The sequence below is a fragment of the Ictidomys tridecemlineatus genome, chromosome 14 (genome assembly GCF_052094955.1).
Source record: "Ictidomys tridecemlineatus isolate mIctTri1 chromosome 14, mIctTri1.hap1, whole genome shotgun sequence".
Taxonomy (NCBI): Eukaryota; Metazoa; Chordata; class Mammalia; order Rodentia; family Sciuridae; genus Ictidomys; species Ictidomys tridecemlineatus.
In genome coordinates this window covers 39,383,564-39,407,429 of record NC_135490.1, presented here as the reverse complement: position 1 = coordinate 39,407,429, position 23,866 = coordinate 39,383,564, and the positions used below count along the sequence as shown (strand labels likewise).

General features: G+C 31.8%; 1 protein-coding gene across 9 annotated transcripts in view; it reads left to right on the top strand.

Annotated features, from left to right (window-relative positions):
- Positions 1 to 23,866, top strand: part of Micu3 (mitochondrial calcium uptake 3) — a 95,856-nt gene that overhangs the window by 55,504 nt on the left and 16,486 nt on the right. For 7 of the 9 annotated variants that reach the window (XR_013430325.1, XR_013430326.1, XM_078031088.1 and 4 more), the window contains 5 exons: positions 1,276 to 1,347; positions 4,964 to 5,002; positions 16,036 to 16,131; positions 22,201 to 22,301; positions 23,034 to 23,205. Coding sequence is in view for 7 of the 9 variants with exons in the window: in XM_078031088.1 (XP_077887214.1) it covers positions 1,276 to 1,347; positions 4,964 to 5,002; positions 16,036 to 16,131; positions 22,201 to 22,301; positions 23,034 to 23,205 (480 nt within the window). In the remaining 2 variants the exon portion in view is untranslated. The remainder of the gene's footprint in view (positions 1 to 1,275; positions 1,348 to 4,963; positions 5,003 to 16,035; positions 16,132 to 22,200; positions 22,302 to 23,033; positions 23,206 to 23,866) is intronic. The other 2 variants (XM_078031087.1, XM_078031086.1) reach the window with 2 other exon arrangements.

Genomic DNA, 23,866 nt, shown 5'->3' with positions numbered 1-23,866 from the left:
TATCAAAAATCTTAAACTAACAATGGAATATTACTCAGCAATAAAAGAGAATAAAATCATGGCATTTGCAGGTAAATGGATGGTGTTGGAGAAGATAATGCTAAGTGAAGTTAGTCAATCCTTAAAAAACAAATGCTGACTGTTTTCTCTGATATAAGGAGGCTGATTCATAGTGGGATAGGAAGGGGGAGCATGGGAGGAATAGATGAACTCTAGATAGGGCAGAGGGGTGGGAGGGGAAGGGAGGCGGCAGGGTAACCAGTTAGCAAGAATGGTGGAATGTGATGGACATCATTATCCAAAGTACATGTATGGAGACACAAATTGGTGTGAACATACTTTATATACAATCAGAGATTTACGAAATTGTGCTGTATATGTGTAATAAGAATTGTAATGAATTCCACTGTCATTTACTTTTAAAAAATCAATTTAAATTTTTTTAAAAATCTTAAACTAACATCCACATAGCCCTTGCCTAGGGGTAGTCCCTGAGCCAAAGCCATTGGACCTGTAACCTACATTCTAGTGCTTTACAGAATTGTCAAGAGGTGGGTGTTCTTAGTTTTGTTGCAATAAATGGAGATATGCTAAAATAGACAAGTTTAGTGTAATGTAGTTTTGTTATGATAGTACAGAACTGTATTTGGGACACTTTCAGAATGTGCCTATTTATCTAAGAAATTTTGAGTAAGTATTCTTAATGTCAACACTGCTAAATTTCACCCCACTGACATAAAACTTTGAGAACTCATTCCCTTGAAGTAGTTTTATATAGATGGCTTTTGGAATGCTGTCTGTTTATGGAGATGGGAGGTTAAAGTATTCATATTGACCTCTTATTTGTTTCTACTGTACACTCTTCTTTGGGTTTTTGTTTTGTTGTGCTGGGGATTGAACTAGGACCTTGTTCATGTTAGGCAAGCACTCTACCACTGCGCCACATCCCTGGCCCTCTACCCTCTTAAAAAAGCTGCTTTCCCTTTAAAGCTGGTATCCGATCTTTTCAGTTGCTGTACTACTGCCTGATACATGATAATTTGCCCATTTGAGAAACGTTCCTAAAAGCAGGAGGTGGTCTAAGTTATTTGAATAAGTCTAAAGTCTTGGGAGGTAGCATATTTTATTTAACTTTCATCTATTGTGTAATGAAATAAGAAGTTGAAGTAGTATCCAAATATTTTCTTTGTTTTCAGAATTCTCCTAGCATAGTGTGATAGGTAGGTGCCTCAAAACTTTTCTTGGGTATTTGATTGTTGATTAATTTCCTTTCAGCTTCAAGAGATATTCAGGAAAAAAAATGAAAAGAGAGAAACTAAAGGAGATGAAGAAAAGCGTGCAATGCTGGTAAGAAATACTTTATAGTAGTTTCAGGTGGGTTTTCCAGATGAGAATTACTTTATTCACACTGGGAAATAGTAATTGAAGTTAGAAATTTTCTTGAAAACTTTTTACAGTTGTTATATAGAAAAATTCTTTGTGTCTATATTCCTCAATATCAATATTTACATTAAATATTGATATTAAATATCTGTACCCATAGTCACATTCATTAAATCATTTTCATTCATATTATTGTTATATGTGAGACTTGAAGGGTATATCATACAGCATATTAATGCAGATCATTATGCATATAAAATTAAAAGGTGAATTGCAAAGATTTAATTATGATATAAATGAACTTAGTGGTAATATAACAATATAAATGTTGAAACGAATACAAGGCAGTAATGTAGATTTTTGTTAACATTCATAGAAATATATATTATAGATTCTTCTTCTGGAATGTATAATATTATTGTCTTATTCTAAAGTTAGAATTTTCTAAGCAACATTTCCTTCCATCTTATTACCAGTTTTTTGGTTTGTTTGTTTGTCTCAATTATTTCAGCCTAACAACAAGTCAGTTCAAGTTACAAAAATAACAAATGAGTTCAGAGACATGCTGTCAGACACTATAGTAGGCACTTTGCATGAATTTACTCATTTAATCTACCTAACAATTCTCTTATTATCCATAATTGTAGGTGAAGAAACTGATAATTGGAAAATATCATATCCAAAGTTATATAGCTATTAAATAAGAAAGCTAAGATTTGCGCCCAAGTATGGCCAGCTCCAAAACCTGAACTTTTTTTTATTGTACCATATTTCTTCATATGTTACTTATATACCAGAAATACAGACATGTAAATAATTGTTTTATTTGAAAATTAGTCCCCCTTTAAAGTAATTTAATTTTTTATTGGAATTAAAATAATTAACTTCATTTTTTTATTCTCATGGTTACTTGTATTAGTTTTTCTTTAAACATGAATTATTGATAGCAGTTGGGCACCGTATTCATTCCCAGTATATTAGTGAAATATTTAATTATATCTAATTTAATAAATTCATATTACTAAGACTATGAAAGACATATACTTCATATTTGACTATGATAAAATTATCAATAGTTGATATTTTACTGTGATGAAATTATCAACGCATTATGGCAAGACTTATAGAAGACTGTCTTAAAAAAACAAAGAGCTGGGTGCAGAGGGGCATGCCTATAATTCCAGCAGCTCAGGAGGCTGAAGCATGAGGATTGTAAATTTGAAGCCAGCATCAGCAATTTAGCAAGACCCTGTCTCAAAATTTTTTTAAAAAGGAGGGGAGGTGCTGGGAATGTAGCTCAATAATAGAAAGCCTCTGGGTTCAATCTCTAGAATTGCCAAAAAAAAAAAAAAAAAAAGAGCTGGTTCTGATTATGTTAGGGAAGTATTAAAGGGGTATTAGGTAAAGTTCTCCACTTAATTTAGGTCTCATAGTTTCCAAATTGTAACTAATAAATTTTATGTTGATAGCCCTGTAAATGCTATCATTTGAAGTATTAGCAAAGACAACTAGAAAATTAAATACATTCTTAAATTTTATCTCCTATACATAATACATTAAAAGAGTAAACAGGTATTCTAATTTTGATAGATTACCTCTAACTATAATTCACTGAATCGGCAAGTTCTTAATGAAATAATTTAAGTAGATTTAATTATGTTAATGAATTTGATATGCCTTAGTAATAAATAGAATTTTAATGGATAGAAGTATAATTGTTTTATTTATTTGTCTATTTATAATACTTCCAGAGAGGATTCATTCATCTTCCAATAAAACTACAATATGATTCTAATCATTAATGATTATTAAAACACAGGCATCAAGTAACAAAGGGTGAGAGGAAGGGAAAAAATATTAGCAGACAGTACACATTGGGGAAGTATACAGTATCAGCACAAAACTTATCTCTTTGAGCTTCATTACAGCCAAGGTAAAGAAAATTTAATATTGATTTAATGCAAATATTTGTAATAATGATACAGTAAAATCTCATTAACTTGAAATTATGAAATCTGAATTACTACAGCATATCCAAGTTGTGTTGTTTTATATGTATATAGGTCAATGAAGCATCCCTAGCAAATATATGGGTAAAGACAATTTTTTTTTTTTTTTGAGGAAGGTTACCAGGGGTACTTCACCACTGAGCCGCATCCCTAACCCTATATGTAAAGGAATGCTTACTAAAGTCATTGATCTCCTCAGGTGTCTCAGAAGTTTTATCTTGTATGATTAAATAGTGCTCCTAAAGTCTCATTTATATAACTTAACTATCAGAACTGTTTCTTAATACAGGAATAATCTTTAGTTCTGCTTCTGATTGACATTACTTTTCAGCAGTATAGTTCTCTACTAATATTTATTACTATATTTAGTGATAATGTTAGTTTTAATTTACTATAAGTAATTGCATTTTAAATAATGCAAACTGAACTAATAAATTTTATTTTATACTGTTGTAAGTATAGAGGATCATTTAGAACATCAAGTGGTGCTGTCAAGATGCTATAAATGACAGTATGATTCTACACATTCTTAAAATATTATGGTTGAGTTTCAAAGCAACTAAAATCCAGCTCATTGCGAAAATATGTGGGTTATATTAAAGAAGCAGCTTGGAAAAAAAGAAGCAGGCTGACATAGGCTGAGGAGCCAGATTTTTTGGTGTTTGAATATTAACTATGCCACTTGTTATTGGTGTGATCTTGAATAAGTTTCCTTAACTTTTCTATGCCTCAGTTTTTTCATTTGAACAAGTAGGGTAAACGGGAGTAATGACTACATGTGATTTTTATGGGAATTCAATTAACTAAAACACATGCCATTTAACAGGAGCCATTTAACAGTATGCAAAATATAATAGAACTCAAAAAGGTTAACTAATTGTAAAACTTAATAGAATCACATAACTACCTTATAATAAATATTAACATACTCAAATAAAAATTAAATTTTAAAATATTTCCATATAAAAAATTAGCTATACTTGAGAAGGAGTTAAATAAACATAACATTTCTTGGGATACTTACATGCTAAGCTCTGTGCTGTGTTCATAATAAATGTTACTTTCATTTTTGTCCTTATTACAGTTCTCCCAGGTAAGTACTGTCCCTGTTTTATGGACGAGAAAATAGTCTAAGAGAGGTTATTTAGCTTGTATAATGTCATAGCATTGATAATAACAGAACAGAATTCCAGTGCAAGTCTCAGACCATTTCTACTGTCATGATGCTATATCTAGAGTTTCGCCCATCCCATGTAAAATTGCTGAAACCCATCCAAATAAAGCTGTATACTTAAGAGGAGTATGTCTTACTCAAAACAATAGTGCTATCAGGTTACAATGAGCATGGTTGAAATGGTCACAAATTCACTAAATGTTTTAATTATATGAAAATTTTAAAACTTTGCCACTCATCTTTAACTTATCCCACTTGCATTGTGTGTGTAAGAATGTAGCATAATGATTTGCCCTTCCTAATTGATTATTTTGTCGTCTTTTTCTTTTTTCTTTTGCTGTTCTTGGGTTCATTCTGAAATGTGACTCTTCATGTGGCCCTTTGTGCTCTATGTCAGCGTCTTCAACTTTATGGATACCATTCTCCTACTAATAGTGTATGTACAATACTTTAAATGTTCTTTATGTATATAGCCTTCATCTGTTATACTTGATGATGTTATTTCTTTATTATACTTGATGATGTTATTTCTTTATTATACTTGATGATGTTATTTCTTTATATAAAGCTATATCTAATATTTAGAATGTTTTGGAATTTATTGAATACAATAAGTACAGTTGAGCCAAAACTGTATTTATATTCTAGGAAGGAATTTACATTTCCTTCCTACACTTATAAGAAGACTAAAATAGACACAGTGATTATACATCTTTATTATCTTTATATTAAAGGAAATGTGAGTGAACAATAGCCACTAAAAACTTTAAGAGAATTATTGAAATGTTATATTTTTCAGCAATATTTGAAAAGGTGTATACAAATAACAGAGCAATTAATCTGTGCTCCTGTGCATCATGGGTAGTTTAAGATCTAGATCTATCCATCTGGTACATAATCTCTGATCAGTTCTAATAAAGAAGCATATTAATAGACAAACTTTTTAGTTTTTAGTACAGCTCACGGTTTGTTTGTTTTTTCTGAAATTCTTATTACCTGCCTATTTCTCTGGTCTGTACACAAAAATTTAATGTAAGATGATAATTGATTTATTTAATATATCAGTGATTTATGATAGTTTTCAAAGAAGATTATGATTTTCAGACTTGTCTTGAAAAATTTGGGAATTCTTATCAGTGAATTTCTAAATTTACTTTTCTTATGTTGAGCTTTCTTCTCTTTTGATAAAGTCAGAGCTTATTGGTTAGCCCAGCTAGTAACTAACCTACTAAGCATAGACCATGGCCCTTTTTGTAATGCGAACATGGACAATAATTTATTTATTTTCTCCAACGATCATTTAGCCCCTTAAAAGGCTTCCTCATACTCTAGCAATTCCACCTGAGAAGCCCTTGAATTCAGGTGATTAATTCATTATTATTCTGAGAGTATTGTAGCCATAGTGTGCAATTCTAAAAGTAAGTATATTGTCTCATATACTGAATATTTAATCACAATTCCAAATTATAAAAACTAACTCTTGCCTTTTATTTGAACGTGTACTAAGACATCAACAACATAAAATAAACTCAGGATATTTTGCATAGTCACAAGGAATTGATCTAGAATAATTAGGGAATAAGTCAAGTCTGTGGAACTCATATAACTGTTTTAATCTTTGAAGAAACTGTAAAATTTTTTCTACAAAATTTACTGCTGTTTTCCATTGAATATAGTCTATCATTTTCTTAAATTTTTAAAAGAATTTCTCTTAATTATTTCAAAATTTTGTAAAGAATGTGCAAAATGAAAATGTAAAATTTGTAAAAATTGCAGATTATAATACCATCTGCCTCAGAAAACATAATAATACTTATAACTTTATATTTTGTTTCTGATTTGTCATCATTGTATAAGTTTTTGTTTTTCTTTTAACATCATAAATAGTTTTCTGCTTTTTAAAAACTCATCACAGGACTGGGATTATGGCTCAGTGGTAGAGCGCTCGCCTAGCACGGGCGGGACCACCCAGGTTCGATCTTGAGCACCACATAAAAATAAAGGCATTGTGTTGTGTCCATCTACACTTAAAAAATAAATATTAAAAAAAGCATATCACAGAGTAATTGTAAAAAGGAAATAGATTCTAACATAGCTCTAGTTTAAACTACATAATACAAATTGTAGTCACTCATTAAGAGAATAATATTGAGAAGCAGACTTAAAATGCATATTTCACTTATATTATGCTTTCTTCTTTAAAAGGAAAGTATGTGTATGATCTTATATTTCATTGGTAACATTTTTCTTTTCATTATTTTACAGAAGACAACTTTCCCCCCATATATATAATGCATACGTTAAAGTGATATAAATGGGTGTTATTTTTATTAAGTCTTGAGTGAATTTCATGATTTTGAACACCGTTGGTAGTTAAATTAGTTTTATAAGTTTTGTCTTATAATAGAAAAAAAATTTTGTTGGTATTGAGTATTGAACCTAGGCATGCTTTACCACTGAGCCACATTCCCAGTCCTTTTTATTGTTTATTTTGAGACAGGGTCTTGCTAAGTTGCTGAGGGTTTGCTCAAAAACGAAATGATTATTTTCAAAAACTGCAAGCAAAGAAAGAAAATATTTAAAAATTCAAATAACTTGAAAAGGTATATAAATCACTGAAGTATTACACAAATATGTTAGTGTAATGTTATAAATTAACCAACAATTATTGGATATTTTCCAGAGTTGTAGATTAATGGAAGTGATTAGGTATCATGAAGCTGAATATAATCTAAGAGCTTTATAATAACTAGTTTCCACCTTTGGAAAGAAGTTCCTTTAGGAAAGTCAGTGGCCTATAGAAGAGATTCTTTGACCTGTGTATTAGCCTAGTTCCAAGATTTAATCCCTTTTATATTTGATTCTGCCTTTATTCAGTTAAATTATTTTCTACTTCAGCAAGAGATTGAGTATATTTCCTTGTGTCCAAGAAGATAGTTGTTACATTATATAGCCTATTCCATTCTAAGTAACTGTGATTCTTTTCATATTTTTCATATAATCAGCTCTCTTTTATTTTCCCACACAAATAAAAAGTAGTATAAAAATCCAAAAGAATAAATAATGTTAAAGTCAAGTATGTTTGACTTCACCTTGCCTTGTATTATGATTTTTTGAAAGATTATTCTTAATTACCCTAATCACATTGCCATCAGAAAATGTACCAGTAGTTTTTATCAATTATTTAACATGTGTGAGAAGTGTTTTATGTGCAAAAACCATGTCAATATTCATAAGTAATCTTTATTTTGAAAGAAGATATTCTCCAATTTGGGGTATAAGGCTGTAATATATGTACATATTGCCCTGAATGTTAATTATGTGTTTTAAATCTTCTGTTATTATTGATTTTTTTATCTGCTTCATCTGTCAATTAGTATATTGGATTATATATCACAGTGATATATTTATTAAATTGTACTTATAACTTTCTTAATTTTTGTTTTGCATATTTTGAAGCATTATTATTACCTGCGTAAGAATATGGATTATTTATATCTTCTTAGTGAATTGTATCTTTTATTATGTATGATACTAGTTTTCTAGAAGTGCTTTTTGCCTTAAAATCTAGTATAGTAATTAGAATAAATACACTACTTTTGTTTTAATATTTTTATTATTTTCTATTTTTATGGTTTTTTTCTTTTGTTTCCCTGTAGTGATAATGAAGCTTTCCCTACTTTTTAAAATATATATTCAGCTCAGAAATTTATTACAAATAAAATATAAATATAAAATAAATTAGTAATTATAAAAAGTCTAGCCACCATATAGATCAAGAAATAAAACTTAGCTATATTCAAAGAAATTCTTTCATAAGTGATTGAAGAATCATAATCCCTTGTTGTCTTTCATAATAGTCTTTTATGTAGATCTTTGCTTTGCTACTTATTCATCCTAAGCAACATAGTTTAGTTTTACCCATTTTTGTGCTTCATAAAAATATAATCATATTATATGAATTTTTTGTCTTCTTTAGACACACTACCATGATTGTCTTGCCAGTTTCATCTCCATTATTGTATATAGTCCCAATTCATTCTCTTTTATTGATGTAGGCAATGATTCTCAAACTTTTTTTCTTGTAATCCCATTATATTGTTGTAAATTATCAAGGATACCAAAAAGATTTTGTGTTTTGTATCTATATTTACCATATTAGAAATTAAAATTGAGGGCTGGGGTTGTGGCTCAGTGGTAGAGTGCTTGCCTAATATATGTGAGGCACTGGGTTTAAGCCTCAGCAGCACACAAAGAAATAAATAAAATAAAGTTTAAAACTTTCCTTTGAAAAATAACAAATTAAAATTGAGAGCCAAGCGAGGCAGCACATACCTGTAATTCTAAAGACTCCAGAGTCTAAAGCAGGAGGATCACCAGTTCAGGTCCAACTTGGGCAACTTAGTGAAACACTGTCTCAAAATAAATAAAAAGGGCTAGGGTTGTATCTCAGTGATAATGTGCCTCTGGATTTAATCTCCAGTATTGCAAAGAGAATAAATTAAGATTGAGAATTTAAAAATATTAATCCATTTTCAAATAATAATAAAATTTCATATGACATGTAACATAAGCATTTTTTTTTATTGCACTGGGGATTTGACCCAGGAATGCTCAATCCCTGAGCTAAATTCCAGTCCTTTTTCTTTTCAATTTTTATGTAGAGACGGGATCTTGCTAAGTTGCCCAAGATGGCCCCGAACTTGTGATCCTCCTGCCTCAGCCTCTCAAGTCACTGGGATTACAGGTATTCACCACTGTGCTGAGCTACATAAGTGTTTTTTTATGAAAAAATAACTTCTTACAAATATAGTGAGGAGTGGTATTGTTTTATATTCTTTGCAGACCTCTGTAATGCTAGGCTTAATAGAAGACAGATGGTTTCTCATAGCCATTTTTACATTTAGTCTATTGCAATGTTATTTTGGCAACAAATATTGTCAGTTGTTTACTTCCAAGAGGCATGCTCACTTGATTCATGTAAAAAAAAAAAAAGTCTGCCAAATACTAAAGTTTAAATAACCATAATTTGTCTATCATTTGTCCTTCCTTCCTTCCTTCCTTCCTTCCTTCCTTCCTTCCTTCCTTCCTTCCTTCCTTCCTTTCTTCCTTCCTTCTAATTAGGTATATATGACAGAAGAATTCATTTCGATTCATTGTATACCAGTGGAGCACAAATTTTCATTTCTCTGGTTGTACAACTCATTTGTTCTTTAAAGTAAGAATGATGATTCATGAAAAGAGTGGCTAGTTCATCTTACAACACAAACCATCACACAAATGTCCTTGCTTCAGAAAAATCTTAGTATGTCATTGCAGCAGAAGTGCTTTATGCATTCTTCTTGTTTCATCTAAACAAATATTTAAAAGATGTATATTCAACCATTAAACTCTAATAAAAAATATGTATATTCAAAGTTTAAGCAAATATATTCTTAAGCAGAATTTCTTTCTTTTTTATTTCAACTATAAATGGGAAGCACTGAAGAATATCATGACTTTGGTCTTTAGTGACACTGCCTCATTTGCACTAAGGCCCCAGAAGTTTTTTATTTACCATCACTTTTACATCATCAGTACAAATGTCAACACACTACCAAAGGAAATCATGTTTTTAAGATGCTTAGTGTAGCCTTTTTGGTTATTCTCAATGAGAAAGTTGGTAATAATTACTGGCCTATTATTAATTGAAGTCTATTAGATTATTTCTACCTCTATTTTAGGTGAGTTGCTTTTAACAGTGTGTATCATGAATTTTTCTGGTTTCCTTTTGTCCTGGTTGACAATTATGCTTTTTAATTGTAGAATTTAGTTATTTATATTACTGATTACTTGCTAATCTGTTTTAGTCAGCTTTTCTTTTTTTTTTTGCCACTGTCATTAAAAACGCTAAAAGAACAATTTTAAAAGAGGAAAAGTTTATTTGGGCTAGGGTTTTATCATTCTCAATCCAGCTGCATTGTTCAGGGACCAAGGTGAGGAAGTACATCATGATAGGATTGTGTGATAGAGGAAAGCAGCTCAGGACATGACACCAGGAAGCACAGAGAGCTCCCCTCAACAGGGACAAAATGCATAACTCAAAGTGATATACCCAATGACCTGCCACTTCCAGCCACACCCTACCAACCTACCATGGCCACCCAATGAATTAATCCAGTTAATTCATTCAACTGGATTATTGTACTGATTAGGTTGAGGCTCTTATAACCCAATCATTTTACCTCTCAACTTTCTTGTATTATCTCACACATGAGCTTTTGGAAAACACCTCATATCTAAACGATAATAGGCCAGGAGCAATGGCGTACCTGTAATACTAGCTAGTTGGGAGGCTGAGGCAGGAGAATCACAAGTTTGAGGTTAGCCTCAGCACTTTATCGAGACCATAAGTAACTTAGTGAGACCCTATCTCAAAATAAAAAACAAAGAGCTAGGGTGTGGCTCAGAGGTTAAGTGCCCCTGGGTTCAATCCTCAGTACCAAATAAATAAATAAATAAATAAAACTATAATACAATTATAGTTTCTAATATACTATTTTTTCATTTTCTTCCTTTTTTAATCAACAGAAGTTTATTTTTAATTTTTTCTTTATTCAAGTTAAGAAGACATTCACTATAATTTGATTTTTTGGGGAGGGTGTATTCTTGAAATTTTAGTAAGTATGCTTAAAATAATAAAATCTTAGCTTAGACAGAATTATTATTTTCTTCTTCAAAAATAGAACATTAAATTGCTTTAATAGTTTTTATCCTCACCTAGCATGAATACTTAGAATTGTTGTAAAGTGTGTTTTTTCCCTAATACCACAATTTAGACTTTAAAAAAATATATGCCATCAATGTATATTTTGGATTACCTACATGTTTGCCATTCTCCCCGCACCCGCCCCCAGTACCAGGGATTGAACCTAGGGCCACTTAACCACTAAGCCACATACTCAGCCTATTTATCTTTTATTTTGAGACAGGGTTTCACTAAGTTACTCAGGACTTTGTTAAATTGCTGAGACTGCCTTTAAATTTGTGAACCTCTCACCTTGACCTTCTGAACTGCTGGGATTGTAGGCATGTGCCACTGAACCCAACATGTTTACCATTCTTTACTCCTTCCTAAATCTCATAACTTATGTCTACAAAATATATTCTCAAGTAAGAGTCTTTTGGTGAATTAAAGAAAAACAGGCTGTGAGTGTAGTGCAGTGGTAGAGCATATGCCTCGCACGCATAAGGACCTGGTTTGATCCCAGCATCACCCCCAAATAATAAATAAATAACCCTCTCTGAAAATGTCCTTATTTTGACCTTGTTTTGAAAAATAATTTCTCTGAATATATTTTCTAAGTTGACATCTACTTATTCTCAGCAAAAGATGATATCATTTCATCATCTTCTGGCTTCTCTTACTGAAATTGAAAGGAAAACCCTGAATCTAATTATTTTCCTTTCATAGGTAATCTGTTTCCTTTTTGACTGCTTTTAAATCTTCTTTGCCTTTATTTTTCTACAGTTTTGCTACAGTTTATCTCTCTGATTTGTTTTTATCTGTGTTTTTTTAAGCTTTGAAAATATGAGGACTCTTTTCTTCCATTTTATTTTTCACTTCATTAATTCTATCTGTATATAATCTGATTTTAAATTTAGTACTGATATTTTTAATGCCTAAATATTATATTTGGGTTTTTTTTCTATTAGACCTAATAATTTTGGTAGTCTACTTTTCCTAAATAATCCTTTCAAATCTAGGTTCATACTAAACTTATAAAGCTAACTTTGCATTCTCTCTCTTTTTTAATATATGACAGTGCAGAATGCATTACAATTCTTATTATATAATACAGCACAATTTTTCCTATCTCTGGTTGTATAAATAGTATATTCACACCAATTCATGTTTTCATACATATATATCTAATCATTTCAGTATCTGAAACCTGGTTCCATTGTTTGTCTATTCTGCTGTGTCTCATACATGGTAGCTTTTGTTCTTTAACATTTAGTAATTTTTTGTTGTAAGGATATATTTATGGAGGTATCTTTGTGAGGATTTTTTAAGTTGTTAAAGGTGTGTACTTTCAAAGAGAGTTGTGCCTGTTGTTTTTCCCCATGATACACCTGGGAGATATGATAGCCCTACACAACTTTAAGTTGCAATTGTCAGATTGCTGTTTTTAGGTCCACAGTTGTCGCAATGCCACAAAAAGTATAGTTTTCTTTCATTTGTGTGTGTGTATGCATGTGTGTGTGTGTGTGTGTATGTGTGTGTTTAAATATCATTGATAGTAAAGACAGTTTACTGTCTGCTTCTGAGTTGTTATTTTTTTCTTTAGTTGACCTAATATCTGAGTATCACCTTTCTCAGATCTTAACAGTTATGTAGAGTATTTGTCTGTCTGGTCAACTTTGAGAAGCCATTATTCTGCTTACCACAGTGATACATTGCCATCTCTAAATGAATCCTTCTTACTAATTTCCTCTTTTTCCTTATTTTCCTCCCTCCTTCCTTCCCTTTTGTCCTTCCTTTCTTGCCTGCCTACCTTCCTTTCTATTATAGATAGCATTTGATGACTTGAATAGGATCTTCCTTTGACTCAGCTAAAAAGGCATAAAGAAATCTTGACCAAAACTGCAAATTTAAGGGAGTTTTACCAATAACAGTCTCAGAACTCAAGCAGAAAATGTATCACACTTTCAGGGTACAGTACATTCAGGACATCATATTGCCTGTGCCATCCATTTTCTAAATTATTCTGAACTATATGTGTGTCTTTTTTTTTTCCTTTTAAATGAAAGTCTACACTAACATGACCCGCTGATAAAGGAGCCAAAGGTTAGATCAAAGATAATGAGTAGACTTCTGGAAGTCTTTGCAAATTGCTCTCTATTTACATTGCAGAGCATCATATTTATCTATTTCCTAATCATCACAGTGCTCAATTACATTTGGACATTTTCCCTTCATTTTTTCTCTTAGTCTATTTGTATATATTTTGGTTGCATATTTTTACTTTGTGTTTCTTGCTATTAAATTCCAGTTTTATTTTCATTGCTACTTTAACCTTATTTTAAATATACTATTATATTTTCCTCACGTTACAGTTTTCTATTAGTTTTGCATATTCTGAAATATACTTAATTTCATTACCCAAGTTATCAATTAAAATATTAAGTACTAGCTCCAGAATAAGCAAATATTTAGGAATTAATGAATATGGCTAACAGATTACAATGATCCATTAGCTTTTCTTTCTGCAGCAATAGTTGCTACAAGTATATTGTCCCTGCCCTCAGAACCTTTATAATTTGAAAGATGGTGTAAGATAAAACAAAAACAAATATATCCAGTTATAGCAATTCAGTTATATTCTAGCATAATTTAGTCTCTGGAGCGAAGTGATAAGTATAAAGCTTTCTGTAGGAGGAGACTTATTGAGCTGTTATATTCTAAACATCTTTTTGATTTTAAAAAACTTGCATATTATCCTGGTAAACATACATTTTTAAAATATGAAGAGTAAAAAAATCTTTATATTTGCTTTATCTCCTAATGTTTTAAATATTTGTGTGTGTCTGTATGTGTGTGTGTGTGTGCATGTGTGTGTTGGTGACTAGTATTTGGGAATATGGAAAAGATGTGAGTTTATAAAAGGAATCATTTCTATTATTCTAATAATAGTGTATAGTAAGCCTTATTTTCTATTTTGATAGGTTTTACAATCCTGTTTTTAAAATCTTGTATTAACCTTCTAAATTACAATTATAATTAAAAATGCATTCATATTCATTAGTATCTATTGAGGTTATTTCAAACCTACTAAAAGAAAATGAACCGTGTTAGTTCAATGTTTTGCTAATTTTACCTGTTTAGTTTGTAACTACTTAGTTAATGCTTATTTAGTTAGAAAAGGTAGTGATGGGCAGATTTTCTCTCATGTTGCCACAGTTATTACTTATGGTAACACTTATGTCTGTGTTAACATTTTATTGACATTTTATTAAATTGTGAGTAGTAGGCAGCTAATTAAAATTAAAGACGATCTTTGAAATAATTCCTACACAACACTATAAAACTGCACTACAGTTTTATTAATGGTACCCACTTTTATTTTTATCTATCTATCTATCTATCTATCTATTTATTTTGAGACAGTCTTTTGCTGTCTTTCCCAGGCTGACCTGGAACTCCTGGGCTCAAGGGATCCTTCTGCCACACCCTCCAAAGTATCTAGTACTGCAGTTGTATGCCACCATGCCCTGCTGACTCTAGACTTTTAAAAATTAAGACCAAAAAAATAAGTAAAGTTCTCACATGTCTCACCTAAGTACAATATGGTACATTTTCTTCTGTCAATAACCAAAAAATTGCCTCACCTGAAAACCATGTAATCTTCCCTGATACATCCTGATTTTTTTAAATGTGTATTTTTTTAGTTTTTTAGGTGTACACAATATCTTTATTTTTTTAATTTTCTTTAAGTGGTGTTGAGGATTGAACCCGGCGCCCCGCACATGCCAGGCGAGTGCCCTTCCACTTGAGCCACATCCCCAGCTCCCATCCTGATTTTAATTATTTTTTGTTTAGAGATTCAAGTTCAGCTTGCAGTCCAGCATTTTCATAGGAAGATTATAATACTTTTTAATCTTGGTATCTTCTTACTAACCAGTACTGAGTTAAAAGCTAGTGTTTGATACTTGTAATAAAGATTAGAGAGTGCCTTATCCATTCACAATAGACATACCTACAAAATTGCTGAGTGGTTTTGAGGCAGTCAACTTAAACAGGTATATTTCTTTTTAACAAGCATTGAATTAATTTAAACTTTGTTTCTCCAAAGTATATGATAAGATATTTTCCTTTTGGTACATTGATAAGATAATGTATGAGAGCCAAAAATAATTTTTAAATGAAGTATAATATAATATAATAGGTCACTACAAACTTACCAAAATCTTCTATGTATGAATTTACTTCATACTAGGTTATGAATAAAAATTTTTTTAGTGGGGGGATTGAACCCAGGTATATTCTGTCACTGAGCCAGATTCCCAGCCTTTTTATAATTTTTGATTTAGAGATGGGATCTTGCTAAGTCACTGAGGCTGTCCTTGAACTTGGATTCCTCCTGCCTCAGCTTCCAAAATAGTGGGGATACAGGGTGAATAGTATTTTTGTATTTTCTTAGAAGTTTTTCATGTCTCAGTAGAAGGGCAAAGGGAGGAATTGGAGAAATTGACTCTTTTTGACAAAACCACGTTGAACTTAGAAACAGCAGCTATATGCTAGTACACCTTTGAAAGCACTATGAGTTTACTAGCAGTGTAATTTAATACTGTTGTATGCAGCAGAAAACAAAAAAGGTAAGCTAATGTGTTTTCTTTTAAGGTCAGTTAGAAAGACTTAGAGTATATAATTGTCATTCTTTGTAACTATTCTTTAGATTTCAGTTGTGCTTCTTAAAATTTCTATAGGTACTGAAAACAGATACTGAGGAACTTGTCTCCAGAAGCTATTGGGATACACTGAGACGTAACACAAGCCAAGCATTGTTTTCAGATCTCGCAGAGGTATAATTAAACCTCAACAAGGTCCTTGTACTATTTGTCATTTTGTTAAATCTAGTCTTCATTTTGTTTTAGAGTCACAGGATGAAACAACAAATGTACAATATTTTTTTATTCAGTAAAGTATTAATTACTACATGTAAACTATTTGAATGTCAGCTGTGCTGACAAGGGCTGCAAGACAACCTACAGTTGTCTGTGTTAAATGAATTTCCTTCTTGTTAAAACATGACTTGCCAACTTAATTAAAAGGAAACAGTGTGTGGTCAGAACAGTCAATAAAGAAAGAAAGGAATAATTTACTTTGCATTATTTAAGATTGCCAGTGCATGGTGAAAATAAAAAAACAAACTGCGCCTCCACCAGGCATTCTGGCCTCAATCCTCAAAACATGGCAGTGGGCTAGCTGCAGCACATTGTCACCAAAAGTGATTTCCTGTCTGATTTCATGTGCTGCTTCCTGTCCTTCCAGCAAAGTGTTCATTGTGCAGGTAGTGGTAGGGGGTTGGGGGGTGGGAGTCAGATCTGCTTCTATCTGGAGTAGATCTGCTTGGGGATGTGGGCTATGCAGGTCATGAGGTGGTAGGGGAGGCCAGAGCAATGTTCCTCGCCAAGCAGGCTTGGCCATGCGTCTGCCTAGGGTGAAAGTGACCTTCTCACTCTGGGACCCTGGGAGTGACACAAGGTGACCCCAGCACCTGGCAGCCAGTCTTCCTGTGACCCTCCTGACAACAGTGATGCCACTTGCTTTCCATGTAGTTGAGACAGGGAAGTTATTGTTTGCATTAAAAAATCGTGTTCCCTGTGTACGTTTTTTAAAAAAGGAAATGTCTCAGAATTGTGTGAGAATAAAACTGTTTGAAAAATCAAAAGAAAAACAGACTGACCCTATTTTAGTTTTATTATCATTTTTTAATTTAATACTGACACGTACCTTACTGCTGCACATAGGGTAGGCTGCTTCTACCACACCCCACTTTTGTTAAGCCACAGTCAATAGAGATTTTAATTTTAAAGGATGGGCTGTGTCTTAAAGATTAAATACTGTCTTATGTTTACTATTAAGAATTTTTACACTTAAAACTCAAGATGTTTTAAGTAAAGATTTTGTAAAAGCACTTTTTTAGAGTACATTAGGAATGTAGTTCAGCAGTGGAGCCCTTTGCTAGCATGTACAAGGCAGGCCCTGGGTTGGATCCCCAAGCTGCAAAAACAAACAAAAATCTATCATCTTACTGGAAAGGACTTCTTGGCAAATACTAAGAGATTTGTTTTTCATTACCTTTTTCTCTTTAAAAGTTTTCTTCTCATTTCTTTTTTCTAAACTTTAAATTTGATTTTTAAAAATTACTCCTAAAAATTATAGAGAAGGAAACCGCAAACATCAATTGTAATGCCTTTTTTTTTTTTTTTTTTTTTTTTGAGATGGAATCTCACCAATTCCTGGGCTCAAAGGATCCTCCTGCCTCAGCCTCACAAGTAGCTGGCATGGCAGGGGTGTGCCACTGTGCCTGGCTTAGTTGTGATATGTGTTATATTCCATTATTCATCTTTATAGTGTTACTCAATTTGGCATTCAGGGATGGATGCCAAACTAGGGGAATTTTGTCATTTCTGCTCAATTTTAAATCCCAAAACAAATAAATTATACATTTTTCCTATGCTTAATCTGTAATATATAAATATGATGTAATTATCACCATTTATTACCTCATATAATTACCTTTTAAATTTGAGTCATGTTTAGGTATGAAGTGGAAGATATTCTATTCACATATATCTTAGAAATACTTTATTTTATAATCATTTAAGTAGGACAGAGTAGTTGTACTTATTTAAAAATAAGAGTAACTGGGAACACTACCTCTGTAAGTCCCTAAAAGCCAAGTAACTGTGGCCAAGCTTCCAGGCTTCAAATTAATAGTCATGTCCCTATTGTCTCCCCCCATACTAGAGTGTCTACCTCCCAATTTCCAGCCTTTCTTTAATCCTATCTAACTGCTAAAATTCTGACAGATAAAATCTGCTAATTAGATTTTGAATTTAATTTAAATATTAGGAAACGTTATATCAGAAGAGCAGTCAGGTCTTGTATACTCAGAGGATTATGATTTGTGTGAGAGTACTGGAAAATGTTTATGGTTCTATCAGAAGTATGCTGGCACTGGCTTTTACAACTTCCCAGAACTAATTCTATACCTCCTTCTGGCTTAACAATTTTCAACATATCTTTGGTACCTTAAAAGTGGTCTTAAAACACCCTTTTTAAAGTTTTTGTAAAATCATATGAAGAAAATTTTCATGACACAGCTGATACTACTTTCTAACCAAAATCTCATATTATAAATTCAGAGTTCAATATAAGCATTATCATGTAACATGCTGAATACAGTCTCTGTCACTACCAGAATTATCAACACTATTTTGAGTATTACAGAGGAAATCTAAATTTTTCTTACTTGCCTTAAACTTTACTTATTCTTACTAAGTTTTTTTAAGAGAGAGAGAGAGAATTTTTTAGTATTTATTTTTTAGTTTTCGGTGGACACAACATCTTTATTTTTTTATTTTTATGTGGTGCTGAGGATCGAACCCAGTGCCCCACTCATGCCAGGAGAGCACGCTACCGCTTGAGCCACATCCCCAGCCCAATTCTTACTAAGTTTTAATAAATTATTTAAAAACAAAATTAAAGCAATAGTTTGAAGATTTCCTTCAGCCCTTAGATAGAACTTATCACACTATAATAGATGAAAAGATGTTGAAAGGCTATCTACAGTTCATTATTTTAATAGTTGAATCAATTGTATTTTGTACAAATTTATTTCATTTTTTTATTTGATCACTTAAAATTATTTACTTTGTTTGCTGAGAATTGAACCCAGGGTCTAATCAATGCTAAGCAAGAACTCTATCACTAACTGAGCTACACCTCAGCCTAAAATAATTTTTAATCAAAACAAAATTAGATAATAGCCTTTCATGTAAATGGCCCATTGGATTCTTTTGTGACTTTTCCTGGCTTTGTTATGAAAACACCTGAATTTATTTTATTTTAGCAATGAACATAAGAATCAAGGGGATAAAGTCTTTATTATTTGTTAAGTCTCTTGTACTTTTCGTTATGTAACACTGGTAGGATACCAAGGACAATGGTGTAGTTTTCAGTGACTACAAGCAGTACTCTGTTTCACTAAATGGGGAAACAAGCTTTCCCTATTTCCATTTTCTAATTTTTTTTTCTCTAACATCAAACTGTTACTTATGCCTCTGTGGATCTGGATTATTGGATAAGTGTAACCTGAATCTAATAAGATTTTAATGCTGAAACATTTTAAGATGTGATCTACTCAGTGGGCATGAGAACTGGCCAAGTGAGGTCATTATTTCAAGCCTGTATAAAACCAAGCCATCTCATTTCAGTGTGCTATGTCTTATAGTAAATGACTTATAGTAAATGACTTCACAACACCAGAGAAAGATGTTCCTTAGTTATATTATTTGAATTCACTAGTTTTTGGTGTTTCTGGGACCTCTCATTTTTAAGCTATTTTTTTATATCTATATAGCATGTGCTTTCAGTGACAAAAAAGAAGAATGTTCCATATTCTAGTTATTTTCAATTTTTTGTTGTGTCTAATCCTTTTTGAACTTCTTGAAATATATTTATTTGGAAAAAATAAATAATAATAGCTAACATTTATTGAATATTTACAGTGTGCTTGTCACAGTGGTAAAATATTTATATGTGTTATCTAGCTTTTGAACAACTTTTTAGAATACGTACTGTTACTATTCCTGAAGATAATAATGTCCTCAGGGAGGTTAACTTCCCCAGGGTCACTTAAATAATGAGAAGTGTCATTATTCAGTGCCAGCCATCTGACTCTGGAACTCATCATCTAATTTGCTCACCACACTACTGCTTATTTCTGAAATAAGCAACTTTTGGAAAAATACCTCTTCTTACCCTTTACACACTTTGTCCTCTTTTCTCCTGATCCATTTTTCTAGCTTCAAGACAAATACCCTGGTTTTTCATGCAGACTGTTTAGCACCTCCTCTCATGCTTCACTTAAGCATGCCTTCAGAGATATTTTCTTCCCCTGTTTATTTGTTTGAAGGATTATAAAGTGAACAATCTAGATATGTAAATCATAAAAGAGAGTCTATAGTTAACATCAGGTATCTCCCCCTCCCCAATGCTATCTGTATCTTATGGCTACCAATAAGAACATCTGTGTGATTTTTTTTCTTTTACATTCCTATTTTAATTTTATCCACAAACTTGTTATTATAGATAAAAAGTATCCCCATTTAACAGATAATGAAGCCGAGGATCAAAAAAGTTAATGAAACAAAAATTTTGATTCTAAATCCTGGCTTTTTTTGTTGTTGTTGTTTGTTTGTTTGTTTTTAGAGCAGTCTAGCCTTCTCGACTTAAAGCTACTGGTGAAATGGCACCTTTCCAGGGGAACTCAAATTGTACTCTCCTTTACATACATATCACTGAAAGGCTGGTTCTTCCACTCTTATTCTTCACCATTCAGAATATATTTTGTTAAGAAGATATATTTAAAAAAATAGTATGTTGCACTTGACTACCTGCCTATATTATTTTTCTTCTACCAACAGATCAAACTGCTAACAGTCCTTCAAAGAAGTTGATAGTGTTATTAAGAAACTTCTCAAATATTCCAACTATTGAGAAGTCTTAGGACAGAGACATAGGTAATCAAAGTAGCAGAGAAATCACTGTAGAAAAATAGTTTAGTGCATTAATAGAAGTACATGTTAGAAGGGAGATCAGAATGTGTGATCTCTGCTAAAAGAAAAAAAATGATTCAGGGAGAAAGGAAATAAAGATCCAACCAATTTTAAAGGATAAAATAGCTGTGTTCATGAAAGATTGGAAAGAGGGTTGTGAGGAATCAAATACCAAATTTTATTGTGTAGAGGTGGGTGAAATAAGACTTTTTGTCAGGGACAGTAGAAAACGAGTTCTTTGTAGAGAAGTTTTTTTGTTTTTGTTTTTGTTTTTCCTTATGTCCTATTGTGGAGTACTATCAGTATTATGGCTGAGAAGTGACACATTTCAACTGTGTATCTTTAGTGAATATCTGCAGTGATTTTTTTAATATAGAAAATGATTTAACCTCTTATGTTTCTTACATTTCCTAGGATGCTATGTAGGAGAGTTACATTCATTTGAATTTTATGATTTTTGTACCTGAGTTTATAAAAATAGGTATGAATTAATGTCTATGTGAAGAAGGAAGAGAGGGAGGGAGGGAAGGAGGAAAAAGAGAGACCTATAATGCTTTAAAGAAGGAAATTTCTGTAGCCATTGAACTTTGTAAGGAATATGATCAAGCGGTTTGAAGAAAACATATGTTGGAACTTAGTTTACTAAGTTGTATAGAAAGGGGAAAATCCTCTAGTATTAACTTGTGAGAGATTCAAGGAAATCATGTAAACCCTTTTTTTAAACCTTTGAAAAAATTATTTAAATTCCAAGATATATTATCACTGTAGTTTCAAAATATAATATCATCTATTTAAAATATCACTGTTATTTAATAGGACAGTATTCTGCTTAAAAGAATGTTTTAGGAAGTTTGGAGTCATGTCAGTTCTGTGTCTGCAATACACTCACAAAAATTTACCTCTTTTGACCACCTGTAAAAAATGGATTTTTCAAATTAAACAGGAAAATCCAAATCAAATTACTGAAATAAAAATAGTATACTTAGATGATTACTAAAGGATTTAAACTATCTCAGATAATTTAAAGTACATACCCTATAGACATAATTTGAGATTAAAAGCTTCTTAAATATTGTCATGTCTTGAACATTTGGGGGGGATAAAAATCAGTTTTGTTAAAAGTTTTGTTTTTAAAATTTGAACTTCCTTTTAACTGTAATTACATTTATTAATATAGCCTACATTTCTCATTCTAATGTTCTTACCATTGCATTCTTGATATTTATATGTTGATAAAATTCTTTGAGGAATTTTAATTTATCTTTTTAATTGCAATTACCTTTTAAATTGTGATTTTTTTTTAAGCGTGCTGATGACATCACAAGTTTAGTAGCAGATACTACACTTCTTGTACACTTTTTTGGAAAGAAAGGAAAAGCTGAGCTGAACTTTGAAGATTTTTATAGGTGAGCTTAATTTTTACTTAAAATTGTTAGAATTTTGGGCTGGGGATGTGGCTCAAGCGGTAGCACGCTCACCTGGCATGCTTGGGGCACTGGGTTCGATCCTCAGCACCACATAAAAAAATAAAGATGTTGTGTCCACCGAAAACTAAAAAATAAATATTAAAAAATTCTCTCTCTCTCTCTCTCTCTCTCTCTCTTTCTCTTTAAAAAAAATTGTTAGAATGTTAATGTCATTAGAAATCATCTAGTGCAGTGATATCATTTGCTACTCTCATCTTAACTGAAGATACTCTTTATATTATCCACTTCCACTAATACCTTTATACAGTGTTATATTGATAATTGTGACAGGAAGTTGTTGAAAGATCAAAATGTCTTCATATCTTTATTGTTATCACCTATATGTCCAGAAGTATACACCCATACCTTCGTCTCAATAAGCCACAGTAGTATTAAGCAATTTAAGTATCATCACCACTCTGCAAGGTATGTGTATTATCTCCACTGTACAAATGGGGAAACTTAAGCCCTGAGAGGTTATTTGCCCCAGGTGCTACAGTCATTGAGTGATAAAACCTCTTATAACTTATCCTTTTTTCTTTCCCATTTACCAAGAGGATTTTCATAAAGCTTTGAGTCATCATTTAATTAACTTATTTCCAAATAATTTTTTCTAGGACAGTGAACATTTGATCATTGCTTTTGATCATTTTTTATTGTACTTTATCATAGATTCATGGATAACCTTCAAACAGAAGTTCTAGAAATAGAATTCCTTTCCTACTCTAATGGAATGAATACCATCAGTGAAGAAGATTTTGCTCATATTCTTCTACGATATACAAATGTGGAAAATACATCAGTATTTTTGGAAAATGTGCGTTACAGTATACCTGAAGAAAAGGTATCTAATTCACTGTATTTATTTTGATATATACATTATCTTGTAATTATATAGGTCTATAAAATACCTCTTTTGTTGGTTTTCTTTCTCCTCTGTGAATCAAAGATATTTTGGATAAATTTTATTCTTCTGTGTCCCAAGTGTTCTCTCCAAATTTTAAAAAATTAATTTTAAATTCCAGGTAGATACCCATATATTTGTTTTAGGTATGCTAAAAACCTTTAAAGCTATTAGAAGTTGTTTTATTCAAATTAAGAATATTATTTTTCAAGAGAATTCTGCTGACTTGTATGCTTTGACTAGTACATGAACATCACTTCAAAACAGTTTATATTGACGTCATTTATCTCACACACCATTCATTTCTATAACACCCTTAATAAAAGGTCATTTGAAGACTGCTGTTGATGAGTGAGTGATCTTATCTGCAGTTGAAGTGAGGCTTTTCAAAGAGTTTGGAAGGCATGAATGGTTAAGAACCTGAGACAACTGGTTGTCTATTTGTTTAGTAACAAATGTGTTGTCAGCACTACTGAGCAGTTGCATTATCTAGTGGTATTTGAACGCATCATTGCAACCAAATAGAACTGGTGTCACAAGTACCCTTTTAAGCATGGGATGTTTTGGACATATTGCCTCTGTTTGTGTTTATAGAAGGATC